Source organism: Tinamus guttatus, unplaced genomic scaffold (assembly GCF_059628265.1).
Source record: "Tinamus guttatus ecotype Peru unplaced genomic scaffold, ASM5962826v1 Tinamus_guttatus_pri_ptg000060l, whole genome shotgun sequence".
Classification (NCBI taxonomy): Eukaryota; Metazoa; Chordata; class Aves; order Tinamiformes; family Tinamidae; genus Tinamus; species Tinamus guttatus.
The window spans coordinates 8930110-8948935 of record NW_028288594.1 but is presented as its reverse complement, the minus strand read 5'-3'; the positions used below and the strand labels follow the sequence as shown (position 1 = coordinate 8948935).

Genomic DNA, 18826 nt, shown 5'->3' with positions numbered 1-18826 from the left:
CATAGATACCTTTTTAAGGGATGACTAAAGAATGTCAAGATTAAATTTGCTATATGTGCTGCTTTGCTCATATGGAGCCATCTCTAGGGCAGAGGACAGAAGCCTTGTGGACAGAGGCATTTAGCTCTCTGCTCAGTGGAGACAGAGTTATTCACTGAGGTCCTAAGGAAGGTCTGAGCTAATAGATGCCACTCAATGCTGCGTGTCCTACAGAGCGAATAGGCCTAAAGGTTTGGAGCCCTATCCAGAAGATCTTCACATATTAAGCTACATGCAACAATTTATTTGAACAGGATGGTCTAAATTGGTCATAATCAATATTTGTCCTAGATAATTATCCTAGGATTTGGACCTGTGTGTTTAACAACATAGAAAATATGTACCATGCACATAGTGGGATGAGTAGACTTTAGAATTCTCTCCTGGGTACTGCATTTCTTTAGTCCTTCTTTACTTTTAACATCAATGTCTATGGAGTGACTTTACAGTAATGGAGGATAAGGAGTCAAGATTTCTATCACTAGGAAGTAGTTAGTTGAATTGCTGGACAGCAAGTGATTCATGTTCCTTCCTGAGCACCATGTGAATTGGTCTGGCAAATAAGGAGCTGTATATGCACTGATACTGTAGATATGCCTTAAAGGGCAAAGCTATTGAAGTCTTCTGTTTGCCCCCCCCTCCCCCCCCCTTTTTTATATGATTTGAGTCTTCCTTTCTCTGTCTTAATTTCCCCACATGCCTTAGAAATTTAATCCCTAGCTGGTTACTCCATTTGCCTTTCCTTCTTGGTACTCTTCAGTGGCTAGTGCATCTTCCAAGATTTCCACTTGAGGTACAGCACGTATCATGTTAAGCTCTGCGATGATGACTACCCTGTTATGTGCATGCTTGACCACAGCAAGACCCCACGTAAGTGCCTGCTGCCACCAGAAGTCATTCAGTTGGTGTCTTGTCTTTATCCAGCTACTGTGTTTCCCGCTTTCCCCAAGAGCCCCAGTTAACAAAACATCAATCTATTTTGCTGGGATGGAGGGATGATGCCTAATGGGCACATGGAGAGAATGAGCTCATGAGCTTAATTTCCTGGCTCCTCAGAGGTGGCAGGAAAAGCTGTCAGGACGTGAGGTCTGTGTGGGTGATGCTGGAGCAAGCAAACACCCATAGTGAAGGATTTCACTGTGTTGGGTAATCCCTTGGTTTCTGTCCCATGACTTTTAAGCTTTCTGACTATCAACGTTAGGGTGCTTGTGCATTCTAGATCAGAAATGAAAGCACGAGCTGCTTATCAATGCATATATTCAATTTTGCTTTTTGTAGTGAAGCAGAGATGATGGTGTAATGGAGTCTGCACGCGTTGTGCTAAATCCTGCTCACAGTGAATGGCCCGCTGGAAATGGGGAAGCTTCTTCCTGGGGGAGCCTGGGCCTTCATATGGACAACACGTTACAGCTTGCAGCTTAGGAATAAAGCAGAAACGTCACGTACGAAGGGAAATAGCTCTTTACAGGGCAGACAAAGCAGTGCAGTGGGGGAAAAGTTTCCTGTGTTATTTGACCATATTAGTTACCAACGTGAGGTTCTTTTAGGGTCACAGATGTACAAAATGGCTGTGCAAGCCAGACTTGCTTTAGGGACAGCAGATAGCTCATGCTGTTTGGAAAATGCTCCCTCCTGTTTAATGAAGGAGTGTTTTATGTTAATTTTTGTCTTGTTGGTTCCTTGCTAGTCTTGCACAGAGGTCAGTGTGCTTATGTGAACCAGATGGAAAATGTATTTAGTTAATTTGTAAGTCCAGGATGGAGGGTTTTCTTTACATCTGCATTTTGTTTGCATTCCTTATGGCTCTTCAGACCTGGGGGGTTCTTAAATGCAAAACAATTGCTGTTGATGTTACCTAACCTGAAGATTTTAATTTTTTTTTTTTTTTTTTTTCTGACCAATGGCGGTATAACTTAATCTATCAGCATTTACTACCTTTTCTCAACCTATTCTATATCAGCTACTGTAATTTGGCACAAGAGCCTATAAAAAGAAAGTATTACTGCTAAGGAAGGGTGAGTAATGAGCAAAATCCTTTACATCAATAGTGAAAGCAGCTATGAGAGGCTCTGCAATCACAGGTCCTAGCTCTTCCATAGGAGCCTCCATTGGATTTTAATGTATCTGATTCCATTTAGGTTAGTAATTGTTTTGTGAAATCACCAGTGTTGTATGCAGAAATTAAGACATTTGACTGGGTAATAATTGGTCTATGCATTCTGTGTCTGTGCTAAATGTGAATAATTCCACTTGGCTTAACCATCCTTCTTTGGGCCAGAATTAAATTGATTTACCTTGTATGTGCTGTGGCTTGAGTAGCACTAGGTTTGTTACCGTGGCTCAGCTGGTGTTTTATAATTTGTTAAGCTGCAATAATTTGATAGTGAGTTGGAGTCCTGAGGCAAATTTATGTTTGGTTTTACTTGATACAGTTTCTGTCCTTGCACTAGACAAGATCTTTTGCATGTTTGTAAATGCTCAAATTCTACCACCTTTCATCAAGTTCTGAATTTTGATTTAAATGTCACTTGAGAAGGCAACATTAATGCATCCATAGTCCAACCTTAGTTCCTCTGCTTTGGGTTCCCTGCTGGTGAGGTGGTCTCAAGACTACAAACAAGTACTAGCAGAGACACTGTAGAGGGACTGATGAAAGTAATAATGAAGTGAATTATCTACTTCCTGTATGGGAGTAGCAATCAATCAAGACAGGAAATTTGGGGTGGTTGGGCCAGAGGTTTTAGGTTTTACCTTGGCACAGAGACTTGAGCTGATGAACGTGCAGAGTTAGGGGCAAAAAGCAAATAGGAAAGAGCTGGGAAAGATTACATTGAAGAGCTTGATTAGGACTCAGGTACTTGCAGTTGTCTATCTGACCCCTTTTAGAAGAAGAAAGGAAGAAGGATCCTTGTGCTTTTTTTCCCTGTGTGTAAAGCCCGAATAACTGTTCTTTTCAACTATGCTTTGCATTATTTATCGTGTAAGCTCTTTGGGACAGATGCTTCAATTCAGAAGTTAAGTCATCAATGGCAAAGGGAAGGATACTTTCAACTTTGTCTTGCCTCGTGATTTTCATTTCCTTCCCCCCATATTTGCCTTTTCATGACTGATTTATTTGCTGTACCTATAGATAATATTTGTTTGTGGGGAAGTAATGTGGAAAAAAGGAGCTTAAATGTATTTTGTTTTAAAGCAGTTGGAAAAAACCTTTGGGAGAGCAGAAACCATGCTGAGTGTTAATATTTAATAAGCTTTGACATATTTTTGGCTTTGGAGCTTTTCCCCCCATGTCATTTTCCTTGATGTAATGGTTACAAAAATGCAGCTTTGAAGGGTGAGTGAGGAAGGCCCAGCAAACTGGCGCCTGGATTTGGAGCTTTCCACTTGTAGATTATACTTCGTTTGGAAACTATATTAAATATGAACTTGATTTTCTGTTTCATTATCAGGCCAAGCAGAAACCTTGCACTGTATTGACACGTGTGTCAAATGTACTACTATTAAAACCTCTCCCTCCAAAAGTGAAATCATAGAAAAGGAAATTAATATATTAGGATCTTCAAACTTGTGCTGAAGCAGTCAGTTACTACTATTTACTACTAGTACTAAACATCCCAGAGAAGAAATCAGCCTTTAGGGAAGTTCTGCATCCTTTCCCTGGCTAACTGCTGTGTTTCCTTTAAGAAAGAAAGAAAAGAAACTTGTTAGATACTTATTTATAGATCCAGTGTCCTTACAAAGATGCAGCACTTCCTGCTATTGGAAAGCCCCATCCGTGGGGCTGGTCCTACCTGTTGTAGGTGCTGACAGTCAGGCTGCATCCAGGGTGTGTGCTCTGCTCATCACTCCCTTTTTCTTCCTCTTATGCTGCTTTTGTCTCAACCACCTGCAGTTGTAGACGGTCTCATTTCATGGCTATTGCCCCACTGAGCATTTTACAGTATTTTAAATGGTTATCTAATTAAAGCATATTAATTATGCATTAGGCTGAGCTTTCTGGGTGGGAATTGCTATAATGCCCTCGGGTTGGGCTGTGTCCCCAGCAGCAAGCAGGATGGAGCAGGGCCCTCCTGCAGGGACCCCCCTCCCGCAGTCTCTCCCGATGAGGCTTCAGGAAAAGAAAGCAACAGCAAAGCTCAGGGTAATGCTAGGCAGTAAGACATATTCTGCCTTTTTGTGACAGTGTTTTGTCCTAGAAATGTCAAAATGCCCCTTCCTTCCTCACACAGCTTCGTGCTCTTAGATGTCAACACTTTACAGCATGATGAACTGCATGTATGGAAAACAAGGGGCTTCAGGAAGCAACATGCAGTAGAAAATGCAATTTCCTTCAGCTGGCGAGGTGCGTTACGGGTCAGTCCGCAGCTGGGGGAGCTGCGCTCGGTGCTGATTGCTCGAGTACCTGCGAGGTTTGGGCTGGGAGGCCTGTTTGGGGGGGAAAAAGGCCTTTTTGTATGATGACATGACAAAGAATGGTGCTAAAGCCCACAGCTCGTGGCACCTCAGTGTCCTTCGTAGGCAGGAAGCATCTGCCCATTTGCAGCCCTCAGCGTCGTGGTGCTGCGGGTCTCAATCCACTCGATTTGGCTGGAGTGAGCAGGCAGTGCAGGGGAAAGGCAGCCTGGCCTAGTGGTTCCCCAGGCGTCCATGCGCTTTCCTGTAGGTTTTGGAAATAAAAAACAAGTCACCACCAGCAGATGTCTCCCTGGGAGCTTGCTTTAAAAAAAAAAACCCTCCTTTTGGTAGGTGTTTTCATGTGGCTTTGGCAGGCATCCACCCTGCGAAATAGCCAGAACACCATTGCAAGCATGGTGCAGCTTCAAGTATCCTGGCAAGCAGAACTAGTTTTTGTTTTCTAGTAAATTCTTATGAAATTCCCAACATCTGTGAAATGTGCAAATGCAGAAGCGGTTGCCCCTGGTTGTAGCATCAGAGTGGTTGACCAGCAGAGTGGTTCACCCCACTGCCTGCCTTGCCTCGTGCCTGCATGGGGGACGAAGCAGAGGGTCGTGTTTGCTCTTCCACCTGAGGCTTCCCCGCCGTGCGTGTGCATGGAGATGGTGCCTGAAGGAAGGAGCTACTCTCCTTCTGGGGATTTCAATTTTCCTGCCTCGTCAACCAAGGCAGAAGAACTTGCTTCCATTTATATAACTAATTGCCAAAATAATTAAACTTTAATGCTGAGGAGAAACCTGAACATTGTCTCTGTGGGGCATGGAGGATTAATATTAGTTTAGATGGGGAAGTGCATGCTTTATTTGGTGTTTAAGAATCAAGCAACACTTTCCTGCAGCCATATGAGTCCTGCAGTAAGGCAATTTAATTCCTGTATTTCTAGGAGGGAAAAAAAAAAAAAGCTTCCTGACTCTAAAAGATCCCCCTGGTCCATCCTGTATAAATAGTCTTTCTCATTGATTGATGTCTCTGGGGCTCAGGTTATATGACCCACTTTGTATTTTTATCTGTAAAGATTATGTTAATGAGACCGCTCTGAGGACAGCGTATAATAATATATCCTTGCTTGGAGCTATTGGTGTATTTCCACGGTGCAATTTAAAGGGTATTTTGGAGGGTCCAAAAACAAAAGAGTGCGAGATGTTCCCCCCAAAACCCAGTCAACAGGAAGAGCTACAGGAGTCAGATATAGAAATAATACCCTACTGTGGGGTGTATAATAGACTCCGAAATAATTGGCGTGTTTGTAACAGGCTGCGTTTGGAGATAATCATATCTTTGTGTGGGCAGCCTGACTATTAACAGCGGGCTGGTGGCCTCCAAGGCCTAATAGAGAGCACTGGGTGGCAGCGAGGCTAAGTGTAGTGTAGGGGAAAGGAGGACTTGATCTTTAAATTTAAAATATATGTAGACAAGTGGGATTTCGGGGTCCTCCCCACTCTGCAAGATCTGTTGTTATGGTATTGCTTGATGCTGTCCCAGTCTACGGGTTTGCTGGAAAAGGTCCCTGTGAAGATATTGTATTTCTGAGGCTACCTGTGAGAAAAATGTGGTTCCCTCCCCCCCCCCTTTTTTTTTGTGTGTGTGTGTGTGTGTGTGTGTATTCATATATTTAGATTTTGGAGTTTGATGGAGCAAAGTTTGTCTGTAGGCAGCACCTAGTGGCTGGGTTTGTGCTTCTTGTTTGGGCTTTGTATGAACTGTGTGAGAGTAATTTGTAGCACAAATTCTAATTTTTGTGATTTATCTCAACTTTGGTTGCTTCTAGGAATTGTTGGGGAATAAGCCTTGTTTGTTTGTGCTGTGCCCCTTTATAGCATTGCTCTTTTTTCTCTTTTTATTACTTATTTTTTCAGAACTTGGAGGGATGTGCCACTTTCCAGATCATCACCAACTTTTCAGATCTAGTTAGAGCTAGGATAGAAGTTCTCATATTTGCTTGAACGGTAGTTTTTGACTTTTAAAAATTCCTGTTTTGGACTTTTTAGTTTCATGAACAGAGGTTTCAGGAAATGCACCTCAGCTGCTGCATGAGTTATGGTATTACTCATGTGCTATTAGAGAATGCACTGTGCCTTGTTGTCACAAAGGCAATATTGCCAACCTTATGGTTTTAGAAATCATGTTTTGAAGCAAACCAACAGATTGAATCCTTTTTACTAGACTCTTGCTCTCAAATGTTTAAGGATCTTCTTTCAAGCTTCCCCACAGTCATCATGGATAAGACACAAATAAATGGGAACCATCTGATGTCAACATCTGAAATCACAAAATCACTCAGAAAATTAATTTGAGTCAGTTGCTAGTTGTGTGATGTTTGGATGAGTCTTCTACAAGAATGTTTTGTCAGACTTGCCAGGCCAGATTTTTGAGGGCAAGTTTTAAGCTTGATAGTGGGTATTGCTTGTTCCCTCTGGCAGAAGTTGGCCCATCCTCTCCATACGGAGACCGAGCCTGTCTGCCTAGTCTGTTAGCTAGTCTCATGTCAGCATCTGAATACATTTCCCTTAGTTAACTTCATTTTGCTGGAACTGATTTAAGAAACTGAGGACTCCTCACTAAAAGGGAAGTGCTTTGTTTTTAACCACTGCTGATCCTTTCCCTGTTTTGAATGGACAGTGGAAAACAAAGCCTTGTGAAACGGCCATCAAAGCAGTTGACTGTCTGTGCAAATGTGATGTGTTTGGAGCAGAAAACAATTCCAAGTGTGACTTTCTCAGGAATCTTATTTCCCTTTATGGTGGCAGTTGAAGACCTGTTGGGTTATGAGCATCTTGATTTGTTTGCGATTAAGCATAATGAGGCAGCAGCGCAGAAGACGACACATTTCCTAGTTTAAAAAGCGGAGGAAACAGTTTGGACTAAAGAAAAACATGCTAGTAGTTGGAGGATCATTAAAATAAAAATAAATGCATGTCCACTTGCCTAGGACTAAATGACGTGGTAGGTATCACCTTATCTGTGGTTGATGTTGACAGTCATGTTGCTTGTTATGATATCTCTTATGGTCATAAATAAAGATGTTGCCTTGATTACACTGTAGAAGCCTTTATTAAGCAGGCAGACAACCACACCCTTAGTAATGCATATTCTGATTTACAAAGGGCAGCGTATGTGAAATGCATGAAAGCAGGAAGACGCGGCAGCGGCGGTTATGCATATTCTAGCAGGGGTAACCGCCGCCGCGGCGTGCTCAGTCATGGTGGTCCCTCGGAGGGATCACCGCTGAGGTCAGGGTTTGGGGGAATTTGCTTCGAAGGGAGTTTTGAGGGATGATGAGGCGATTCATTGAGCTGTGCCTAAAGATGGTAGCAGAGGCAGTGGCGTGGAGGTGGGCTGGCTGCTGGAGAAGCCTGGGAGAGCTGGAGCTGCACCGAGACTGGAGGCAGCGCTGCAAGGGCTGTGCTGCATCGCTGAGCTCTGGTGAGACTTGAAAGGCCCCACGTATTGTGCCCAGCGCAGAGGATGGGGAAGGAGGGCAGGACATGTGGACAGGAGAAAAACAGCAGCTAGGAGATGGCCCGGAGAGAAACCATAACCACGTGCTGTGTCCAGCGATGTCGCTCTTGTGGCTGCAGCTCCTTTGGTTTTAAGTGTTCAGTCTTGCCGAGAACAGTATACTTGCCCATTTATCTTTAGTGTTTTTTCCCCAAATAAAGCTATGCACTAGCAATGAACATTGGAGCTGCACAGGCTAAACCACACGCAGGTTTCATAGAGGAAGCTGCCTCGCTTGGGGGCTGGTGTGACATGGTGGCACGGACTGGCAAGCAGCTCGTGTCCTCTGGGAGTCTCGGCCTGAGACAGGGATGCCAGACACCAGCCTGGAGGGAGGGCACTGGCTGAGGCGTCAGAGGGGCATCTGTCTGAAATAGGCTGGCCAGCGGATACGGGGCTGTGCCTAGCAAAGAGGAGGGCAAGGAGGGTCCGACCGATGCACCTTTGGCATGGGGGGCTTGGCGTACTGTGCGATGGGTATGTTTACTGTATGCTCTCAAATATTCAGAGTTCAGCATTAGCTGTGCTGAGCATGGGATTTCGATATGCTGAAATGTATTTCAGCTGCAGCAGTCAAATACACTCTTGATGCAGCACACGTGCAGTGGGGCATAGGAAGGAAAGTTTCTCTTGTGCTGTCTAGTGTCACTTGGCCCTGGAAAGGGACCTGGGCAAGAGATGTGATTAATCTGTGAATGCTGGAGCAAACAACAGCTAATGCATTTCACAGGAGGTGCGAGGGAGCCAAACAGCAATGCTTTTGCACAACTTTTTAAATAAGTGATTTATATCTTTAATATTTTTGTAGGCATTTTCAATTTATATATTCTTTATATGCTGTTTTAAAACCCATTCTAATGAAGATCACTAGATTCCTTTGGGCCAGTATTTCTGAAGCAGGTTGGTTTGCTATGAGGCATTAAAAAAGAAAATAGAAAAAACCTGCAGAGCACCTGCAGATTGCACCTTGTCTCAGTTCATTTATATTCAGCTGGCTATATTTTAATGAGCTGTTAATTAAAGAAAACAAAATCAAATAGGTATGGGCTGTAGAAGGAAACCTTGGAAGGTGCTGGCCCCCTCTTCAGCCGTGTTAATGCCTGGACGTGGGGTATATGATAAATGGGTGCATGAGGGCTAGAGCAGGTGTAGGATGTCAGAGAGTCAGGCCTGAACATGAGTGAGGCATCAGGAACAGGCATGACCTTTCCTTCCTCATTTCAAGTCTCTTGTCTAAAGCAGGTGAAGAACTAAAAGATTTAAAGCCAATATCTTCAAGCTTTCAAGAGTCAGAAAGCATTTCATTTCATTGGGAAAGATGTTTGAGGCTCAATTAATTTGCTTTAAAAGGTCCCAGGCTGACCGTTCAGGTACGGAAAACGCAGGCCCTTATTTGCTGTGATTCCTGAACACCAAGCTCAATCTCTTCTCGTTTTACACCTTGCCCAGACCTGAAGGGGTTACGTTTTAAAAATGAATAATGACTAAATTTATTCGTCATGGACAAATGATGACAGCTGTTGAGATGCTCCTGTTAGTGCTTCCCAGGGGATAAAGTCAGGCTGGTTCCCAGCGCAGCCAGCCCCGCACGCCAGAGCCGGCTCGTCGTCACCACGGATTATTCGCACCCCTCGCTAGCAGGGAATTTCCTTCCGAGAAGTGACCTGAAGTTTCCTGGGCTGACATGGAGCTCGATGTGAATCGTGCAGAGCCTCAGTGGTGTAGACAGGACTGACGCTGTGGCTGTTTAAGTCCCCGTGTGAAGACAGGCTGCTTAATGAATACGAGGGGCGATGATTGATTAGATCCTGGGCTGCAAGCCGCAGCTCTCCGTGAGGCACTCTTACATCTGGGCACGCTATGGAAAATATGAAGGAATGTTGAGGAAGCTTATTTGCAAGAGGATATGTACCTGTAAGCAATTCTTTTTATTTTTTTTTTCTTCTCAAATATGGTAAAAGAATTGGAAGGGGGGGAAAAAATGTGCGCGCTGTTTCTCTAAGAGAAAGCAGATTAGTGAGCAGACAAAGCCCTTTTACAAGAGCTCCTCTCTGGTGGCGAAGGCTCTGTGTGTCTCATAAATGATCGCGGCAGGGGGAATTGTAGGATGGGAGCATATTAGAGGTTATTTAATGTTAGGATGTGGTGCTGAGTTCTCTCCACGCCTTTTATGGAGTCTGGGCGCTTAAGCTCATGTTGAATTTGGCACCTCGTGATTTGCAGATGAGCTGCAAAAAAAAAAAAAAAAAAAGATGATCCTAGTTCAAATAATTACTGTGATCAGAAGCCGATGATTGGGGGGGAAAGCCTTTTAATGATGATGTGTTGTCGTTTGTTTTTCCTCTAATTTTCTGAACTCCGTGTTGGGTTTCTTTCTGTTCTTTGTTTCTCTTTCTGTGCGACGCACGTGCTGCTGGAAGGCTTGATGTGCAGCCCTGCATGTGGCTGTGGGCTTTCTGTGCAGCTTCTGCACCGGGAAATGCTGTTTGGTTGTTGAAGGATGTTCTAATTAGATAAATACTTATTTTTAAAGCTTATTTTGCAGACTGTTAATAGAAAGACATAACTAAACTTAAACATATTCTGGGAGGGGTGTGGTGGGGTTTTTTTGCTCACTAATACACAGCTTACACTGAAATGATAGCAGATTTAATTACGACAATGTTATAAAAATCAAGTGCTATATCTTTTCTAATTTCTTTTTATTATATGAAATAGCAAACCACTCCCTTTCCTGCCTTTGATGGGATGAGTTTTTAAAAATGCAGATAGAGGATTCGAGTTAAATAAAGCACCCTTTAGCCTGTAATGAGGCTGATGCAGAACTTTGTTACCAGATGAAAGTGATTTTGAAGTATAAAATATTTGCTGTTCTGAATATGATGATGACTTGCTCTTGGCTGGTATTACCTATGGCAAGTATTTGCTTAATAGAGAACACAGGCTTTTGAAATAAACGTATCTGAGCTGAATTTTTCCCAAAGTTTTTCTGTTGGAGATCTGCACAAGTTGATCCACTTCACTTAAAACCCCTGCTAGAGGTTTCGGGAGTTACAGGTTTTGAAGTGCCTTGTAATCCACCTGTGTAATTCCTACTGAGGAACATTTCTGAATTAATTCCTGCTTGAACTAGAGTGTATCTGTTTGGAAAACCAAATCAGAAGAACGCTCTGCTATAGAAGCCATCTCTTTGATAGTGGTTCCTGTGATTAATTGCACAAAATCTTTTCTTTAAAGAAAAGGCAATTAACTTTGCAAACTTAAAGTTTGGTCTCTGGTTTCAATTTCAGACATGTTGCTTGTTGTTTATTTTCTATTAGCTACAAAAACAATAAATCATATTGAAAAACTACACTAATAAAGCTTTATTTGCTATGTTAACACAGAATATAATCAAGCAACTTGTTAAGCCTCTTGTCAGGCTAAATAAATTCCCCTGAAGGGACTTTAATTTAATTAAAATCATATTTTCCAATCCTTTAATCATTCTCATGGCCCTTCTCTGAGCTCTCTTCAAATTATCCATCTTATTTTTGAATTACATATGTCAGAACAGAACATTACCAGTGTCAAACAGGAGGGCAGTACAATCTCCACGGCCAGTTTAGGGTGCTGTGTTAAGGACAGATCCTGCATCATTGTACAGCTTATTTTCCTTAGCTATGTGACCTTAAAATTTTTCGGATGTTAAAGTTCACACATTTTCATGTCTTGTTGTTTTCCCTGAGCAACAGTCGGAGACACTTGGAACTAACTTGCTTTTTCCTTTCCTTTAGATGTTATTTATTTATTTTTAGTCTCTTCCATATTTCAGCCCTCCTTGAATAAGAAAATTAATGGTGTAGAGATGTCCTCAGCCTTCTGCCTTAAATTGTTGGGTGCTGTTTATTTCAGTGTTGTGCTTTGACTGGACTGTGCTATCATGTGTGTATTGGAAATGTGTTTTTTGATCTGCAGCAATTTTCTGTTTAGCTATTAATGAGCCAGTAGCATTTTGGGGAGAGGAAAAAAATCAAGGCTCCTAGGCCCCAAATTTTTCCATTTTTCCACCTGTTTTTTCCTTCTTTTTAGATTTTCCCTTGTATATTCCAGAAGAACATGTCTTTAGTAGTATTATTTGCTTGCTTTAAGTTCAGAGTATCACATTTCACTCATTAGTGTCCATCTAGGAGCCTGTGTTTGGGCTCAGACTTTCCCAGGTGCTTTCCTGAATAAAGATGGAATGAATCGCTTGCTGGATGACATTTTTCAAAGGAAAGATTTCTGAAGCAGATGGTGGGTAGATAGCTTCCTTGGATTGCATGGATGGATATAGGCATGGATGGAGCAGGTCTTAAATCTTCAATGAAGTGTCTGTGTTGAGAAGCTATTGGATGGGAACTGCAGTGATTTTTCTAGCCTTAATAAATTATGTACAGAATCTATATCAGCTGTCCAAATATTTGTCACCTTTCAACCTAAGGCCATTTTTAAAGTGGGTCAGCTAAGCTGTGTAAAATTGCAATATAAGCCATCTTCTGGAATTGAAGTGACCTTCACTGAGAAACAAAGTGAATGTAATTCATTTTAGGTTAATTTATGTTCACATTTGAAAGTAGAGACTACAATTCCCTTTGGATATACACAAAGGTCTTAGCATGTTTTAATTCACTTAATACTTCCTTTCTATGGATTTGAGGTAGTTTTTGTTTTTTTTTTTTTCTTACAGACAAACTGTGGAGATCACGTAAAATGGATTTGTAGCCCTGAGGCTCTCTGATTAATATCTGTTTATCAGCAGCATGGGTGTTGCAGTGTGATCTTTCATGTGTTGGTCTGCCTGTTCTGTGTTGTGCAGGCAGGGTGTGCAAGGGCAGCCTGTCCCTTCTGACCCTCCTGCTTTTGGATCCTTCAGATGAGTTTCACAACAACTTGCTTGTGTTCTTGGTTGACCACAGCCTGTGACAAGATAATTTTCAAACAGGAGTAAACATAAGAGATTAATACTTCGGATGCCTAACATATCACCTGTGCTTTGTATCTTTCTGCTGTAAACCTGTAACTTATTCTTTTTATCTGGAGGCCTTCACGAAAGATTTAAAATATTGTGGCTGCAGTAGCAAAGGATTGGGCTCGATGTTCAGGAACAAACAGTCATTCCTCAATAACTGGATTTTTAGCATGAAGAAGCTGCTGAGATAAGAACTGGCAGAGCTGTGCTGTACATCACTACAACACACAGTGTGCTTGCTGTCAGGTGGACATGCTGCTTGGGGAGTCTTTGCTTCATCAGACTTACAGTTGAATATGATTTTCTTTGGCAGATAAAAATTTCGATGATGAAGACTCCGTGGATGGGAACAGACCTTCCTCAGCCAGCTCCTCTACATCCTCAAAGGCCCCTTCAAATTCTCGCAGAGTTGGCATGGGGACTGCCCGCAGACTTGGGTCTGCAGCTCTGGGCTCTAAGCCTTCAAGTAAGGAAGTGGGATATATAAATCGCTTTTATGTATTTATAGTGCTCAAGTATGAGCTTATTTCAAGTCTTTTAAAGATATTTAGTATTCAGACTGGCTTCCAAGATCCACTGACAAATTTTCCCCTATGAGATTGTTGCCTGAATGCCACAGACATGTTTTGGTTGAGTTAATCTGCAACTATTCCCTGTACTGCCACAGTCACCTCTGCACCTGAAGCTGGTTGCGCAAACTGAAGTTGAACATGTAGCTTTTACCAATCTAACACTGGCAGATGGGTTTTCTTTTAAGACCTTTCAGCTTTTCTGTACTGAAAATCTAAAAAGAAAACAGCACTATTTCTGAATATGAGCAACTCTTCTAAATGGGATTATAAAACACTCTCTTAGAAATGAAAGAAGTTCCCTTTGTCAGACAGTCTCCATCTGATTAGTATTCCAGAGACTATTTCTTGTCCTTATCGTTCGTCTGTTTGTACAACTGTCAGGAGATGTGCACCTTCATCTATTATAGATAGGATTAAATCCTTTAAAATAAAATCTCCCTTCGTAATTAAATATTCCCTTTCATCTATCAGACTGGATCCCTTAACTGTTGAGTGACTTCTTTAGTGTTGTGCCTCTGTGCCTGGGGTTGGAGGGCACCAGGAATGTGCAGTCTGTGCCTGGTGTTGAATTTCCCTATGTCTGTTTTCATTACATTTGCAGCCTCTGAGGCTGCGTGGGTAGTGAACTCTCTTCTGATTAGGTGTCTTGGTAGCTGGTGGTTTCTTAATTGATTTTTTTTTTCTTGGTAAGAAGATTGAAAAGGCTTTTTCATTTGTCAGCAGCCAAAGAGGGAGCAGGTGCTGTGGATGAGGAAGACTTCATTAAAGCATTTGAAGATGTCCCAACAGTTCAGGTAAGTAGAAATGTAGGTTTAAACATGCTAAACTAGACAGTGGAGGTGAATATAGGATCTAGGCCTAATCTGCCATATTACCCTTCAGTGCTGGCAAACCCTTCTTAAGGGCAAGGTAAGCTTGCTCTTTGGGGCAACTGAGCAACACATGTACCCACTCATGAGCTTCTGTAGTTCAGAGGGGAACACTAACCTCGTGTGTTGTTGTGTGTTATATGCATCATTTTGGTGAATCTGCTTTTAATTTAGTTAACTTCACTGCTTAGCCTTCTTCTGTGCACCCATGTAGTGGGACCCTGTTTTATTAGTGAGAAAACTCTTACCTTCTGCAGACTTTATAAGCCACTGTAGAGTTAAGATGTCAGAATCTTGCTTTTATGAAAAAAATGATACAGAGTTTTCAGAAGTTGGTACGTCATGATTGGTGAGTAGCTCTGGAAGTGTAGCTAGCTGTGCTGCAGAGCAGGAGTTTTGCTTATGAACTGTGCATGTGGTGCAGATGTCGATTATATATTGGATTTTATTTTATTTTTTTTTAAGACTAGAAGTATGCTTCTTCAAATTGTGAAGCCACAGGAAAATAATACAAGATGATCTTTTAAGATGATCTTACTGTTTTTTGATTGTGGGAAATGTGTTCACTAGCCTTGGTGGACAATGCTGATTGGCATGTGATAGTTAAGAATTGAGAGGCAAAGGGATATAATATAGCTGGGGAACAATCTCATTACCTGAAGCACATTGTGCATCTTGATGCTACTTTGTGTTTAAATTTACAGATCTATTCCAGCCGAGATCTTGAAGAATCCATAAACAAAATAAGAGAGATATTGTCAGATGATAAGCATGATTGGGAACAGAGAGTGTCTGCTGTAAGTAGTTAACCTGCATATTACCTCTCTTAATATAAGGTTTTCTTGCACTAAATTTATACCTATGCAGGGGGGATCGCCATGTAAGACTTGAGTCTAATTTAAGTTGTGAAAATGTGTTATGTAGCCACATGCTAAGAGAGGACAAAACTTGCTGAAGCGGCAGAAATTCCCTGTGGTGATAGGGAAGTCATTCCCACTTCCGCAAAGGGAAATACAGAACAGCTCAGTCGTATTTATTTAATAAACAGATAAGAGTATGTAAATTCCATGTGGGGAGCAAGGTAGCAGGAAATCAAGCGTGTTGCATGCATGCCAAGCTTCAGTCTTATTTACAGAGATGAGTTGTGTTTCAGTGGTATAAATTGCTCCAGTGCCTTGCCCGTGCTATTGACTTTCATCACGGGTATATCAACTGTGACATGCTTGTCAAATCACATATTACAAATGTAAATAGTAAATTGTGCTGATTCAGCTTGCTTCCGTTTTGTTTGCTGAACTGAATAAAAGGGAGCTTTGGATCCCCCAGTACACATGGGGGCCTGTGGAGGTGTCCAAAAGGGCACCTCTCGGATGAAATGGAGGTGCCATTAATATTAAATAGAAATCCTGCCATTTTGATGAGGTTAGGATTCAATTTCTAGTGGAATAACATAATTACTTTAATGAAGTCAGCAGAGCCTGTATGATTAAAATCTGAGTATGAAGCTCGGCTGTGAAGTCCAGCCATCTTGTCATTAAGACATCTGAGAGAAGCGAGGTTTTCGCAAGATGTTACAATGCTATAAATAAATGGACGTTGTATAGAGGAGACTCTCTGAAATGTTTTTCTCAAAAAAAAAAAAAAAAGTACAGTTTTCGTTAATAGTGCAATTAGATTAAACAAGTATAATATTTTTGGAATCCTATAATACTTATTACTAACATACTAATACCACAGTACCTTTCAGTACATTAATCCTGAGCTGAACATAAGATCTGAAACTGCCTTGGTACAGGGCCTTGGAAAACAAGTGTCAGTCCTGAACATAGCTGTGCTTGTGTTCAGTGCTCATTATCTGTCTCTGTTTTGTCTTGGGGTGCTAACAGCTGAAGAAGATCCGCTCCTTACTGTTGGCTGGCGCTGCAGAGTATGACAACTTCTTCCAGCACTTACGACTTTTGGATGGAGCATTTAAATTATCCGCTAAAGACCTGCGATCTCAAGTAGTGCGAGAAGCTTGTATCACGTTGGGGTAAGCTTACTTTTTAAACAAGCTTGTAATACGGTATAGAAAAATGGAACAACTCCTGATTAAACCATATGTAGGATGCAACTGTTTTTTTCTGTTATAGTAGAACTGTGTAAATAAAGTTGGAATGGTGCGGAAGTTTTTGTTTGATTGTTTTCTTTTTTTCTTTTTTTTTTTCTCCACATTCATTTAAAACTACTTGCATAGGCCACCGATTAAAGTTGTGTGAGCCTGTGCTTGAGTTTTAAATTAAGATGATGAAGGATGCAATGAATGAGCAAGCCATGACTTCAGACATTAAAATTACAAACCTTCATGCATATTTTGGATCAAATGCTGATCTCATTGGGCCTATGTTCAACTGGAATTGCTTTGTTAATTTTTGATTAAATTTAGCTATCATAATCCCAGAACTGTATGAGTGATTCACACACAAAATGATGACTACAGAAATAGGCTTGTCAAGTGCATTGTTTTGAGCGTTCCACTTTTTTAATAGAAGAGAGTGGAGAGAAAAATCTCTTTATCACAGATTCAGGTATGTAGAGCAGATGTACTAGACTCTCTGCAATGTGTTCTCTGAAATCACACCTGGAGTCAGCCAAATGAGGAGGGGAAACTCGGGCTGCAGAACTGAGCACTTGGTTGTACCAGTTGCTGCCAGAATCAAATGTGCTGGCAGGGTTGCACGTGGCATTGTGGAATAAGCTGAGTGCTACGGGTGTCTCATCTCTCCAGTTCAATGAGTTTTCAGCATAAGTCTTGTGTAGAGAGCACCGGGCTGAGTAGTGATGCGTTGTTGCTACCGATGTACAGGAATAAATATGCTCACCCAATTAGTGATTCTCCTCTGGCTCCGGAGAGCTATTTAAGTTAAGCTGTTGCTGAATGTGCCATGAGTCTACGACTACATGTATGTTTTAATGCTCGGCTAAGTAGGATCATCTCTGAAATTAGGCCAGGTAAGTGCTGCGACTGGGCCACCGAAGATCTTATCAAATTAGACATGCAGTTGGAAACTATTAGAATCCAGTTGTCACTGTAATCCATGGCTGTACTTACTCTGAATTCACTGAGGCCAGGATTTTACAGAAGTCTGCAGTAAAACACTAGCACCTAGATGATGTGAGCCATCTGAGTCATCTTTCTGCTCAGGTAAACCCTGGTGTTCTCATTTCGGGGACTGAAAATTTTAATCAAAATAAAACACTACAGAATCAAACACCTAGTAATTACTTTACTTTTGATTGTAATATATTTCCTAAAATGCAAACAGAAACATTGATTGGGGACAGAAGGAAGGATATTCCTGAGGCTGCAAAACAGAATAGGAAATATCTGCCTTAGAAACACTTGCCTTTGATCTGACTTCTGATTAAACTGAAGTACCAGTGCATCAGTTTCTCTGGTCATGCCTGCACCTTCTGTCCAGCAGTAATTATTAGGCCATGAGTAGTGGAAGTCTGAATGAAATGCATTTATCCAGCTTTTGGTTTTGATCATTTGTTCTGTGCTGCTATATGAAATGCTCTGAGAGTAAGTGCACTCCACTGTTTTTAACAGCACTTTTGGAAATCCATGCATATTTCCATAAAGTAGTTTTAGAGAAACTATGATATAAAATAATGATTTCAGAAAAATAGTATTAAATGTCCCATTGGTTTGTTGGTAAACCTTAGCTGTGCTAGTTGCAGCTTTTGCTTTAAGTCCAACTTCTCACATTTCAGGTAGGCATAAAACATAGAATAACAATTTGAAATTAACATTAAAAAGATGTGTTAATGAAATATGTCATTCTCTGTCTTTTTTTCAAGACGGAGAGCTAGTTTTGCAAAGAGCTAGATGTCAAATGTTATGCAGAATTCTGACTCAGTTAATTCTAGCATGACTTCATTCTGTTTTTCAGACATTTGTCATCAGTTTTGGGAAACAAGTTTGACCATGGGGCAGAAGCTATCATGCCAACAATTTTTAATCTAATTCCCAACAGTGCCAAAGTCATGGCCACTTCTGGTGTTGTAGCAGTTAGATTAATTATTCGAGTAAGTATACATCAAAAGAGAACAAAATGTTATTACTTCCAGATACTGAAAAGTTTCTGGGACTTGTGGGGGAAAATGAATGTAACTCCAAGGAAAATTACATTGTGTTGTAAAGGAAACTTTAGGAACTCCAAGGAAAATTGACTTGTGTTAAGCTTGGCTACATCAGATGTTACGTGGTCTTTTCTAGATGTTACTGGTAATGAGTCCTGTAAAAATAGAAAAATTCATAGAAGCAGTAGAAAATTTTTCTTCACAAAATCAGATTTTTCAACTGCCCAAAGAGCTGAGTGACCTTTTTCTTTCTTGCATCAGTTTTAAATCTGTTTTGC

The 18826-nt window shown here is 41.3% G+C and overlaps 1 protein-coding gene across 1 annotated transcript in view; it reads left to right on the top strand.

The window, feature by feature from the left end:
• Window positions 1-18826, top strand: part of CLASP1 (cytoplasmic linker associated protein 1) — a 160551-nt gene that overhangs the window by 60823 nt on the left and 80902 nt on the right. Inside the window, exons 9-13 of the mRNA XM_088519570.1 lie at window positions 13296-13448; window positions 14275-14348; window positions 15128-15220; window positions 16310-16455; window positions 18359-18494. Of these exons, the coding sequence (XP_088375696.1) occupies window positions 13296-13448; window positions 14275-14348; window positions 15128-15220; window positions 16310-16455; window positions 18359-18494 (602 nt within the window). The remainder of the gene's footprint in view (window positions 1-13295; window positions 13449-14274; window positions 14349-15127; window positions 15221-16309; window positions 16456-18358; window positions 18495-18826) is intronic.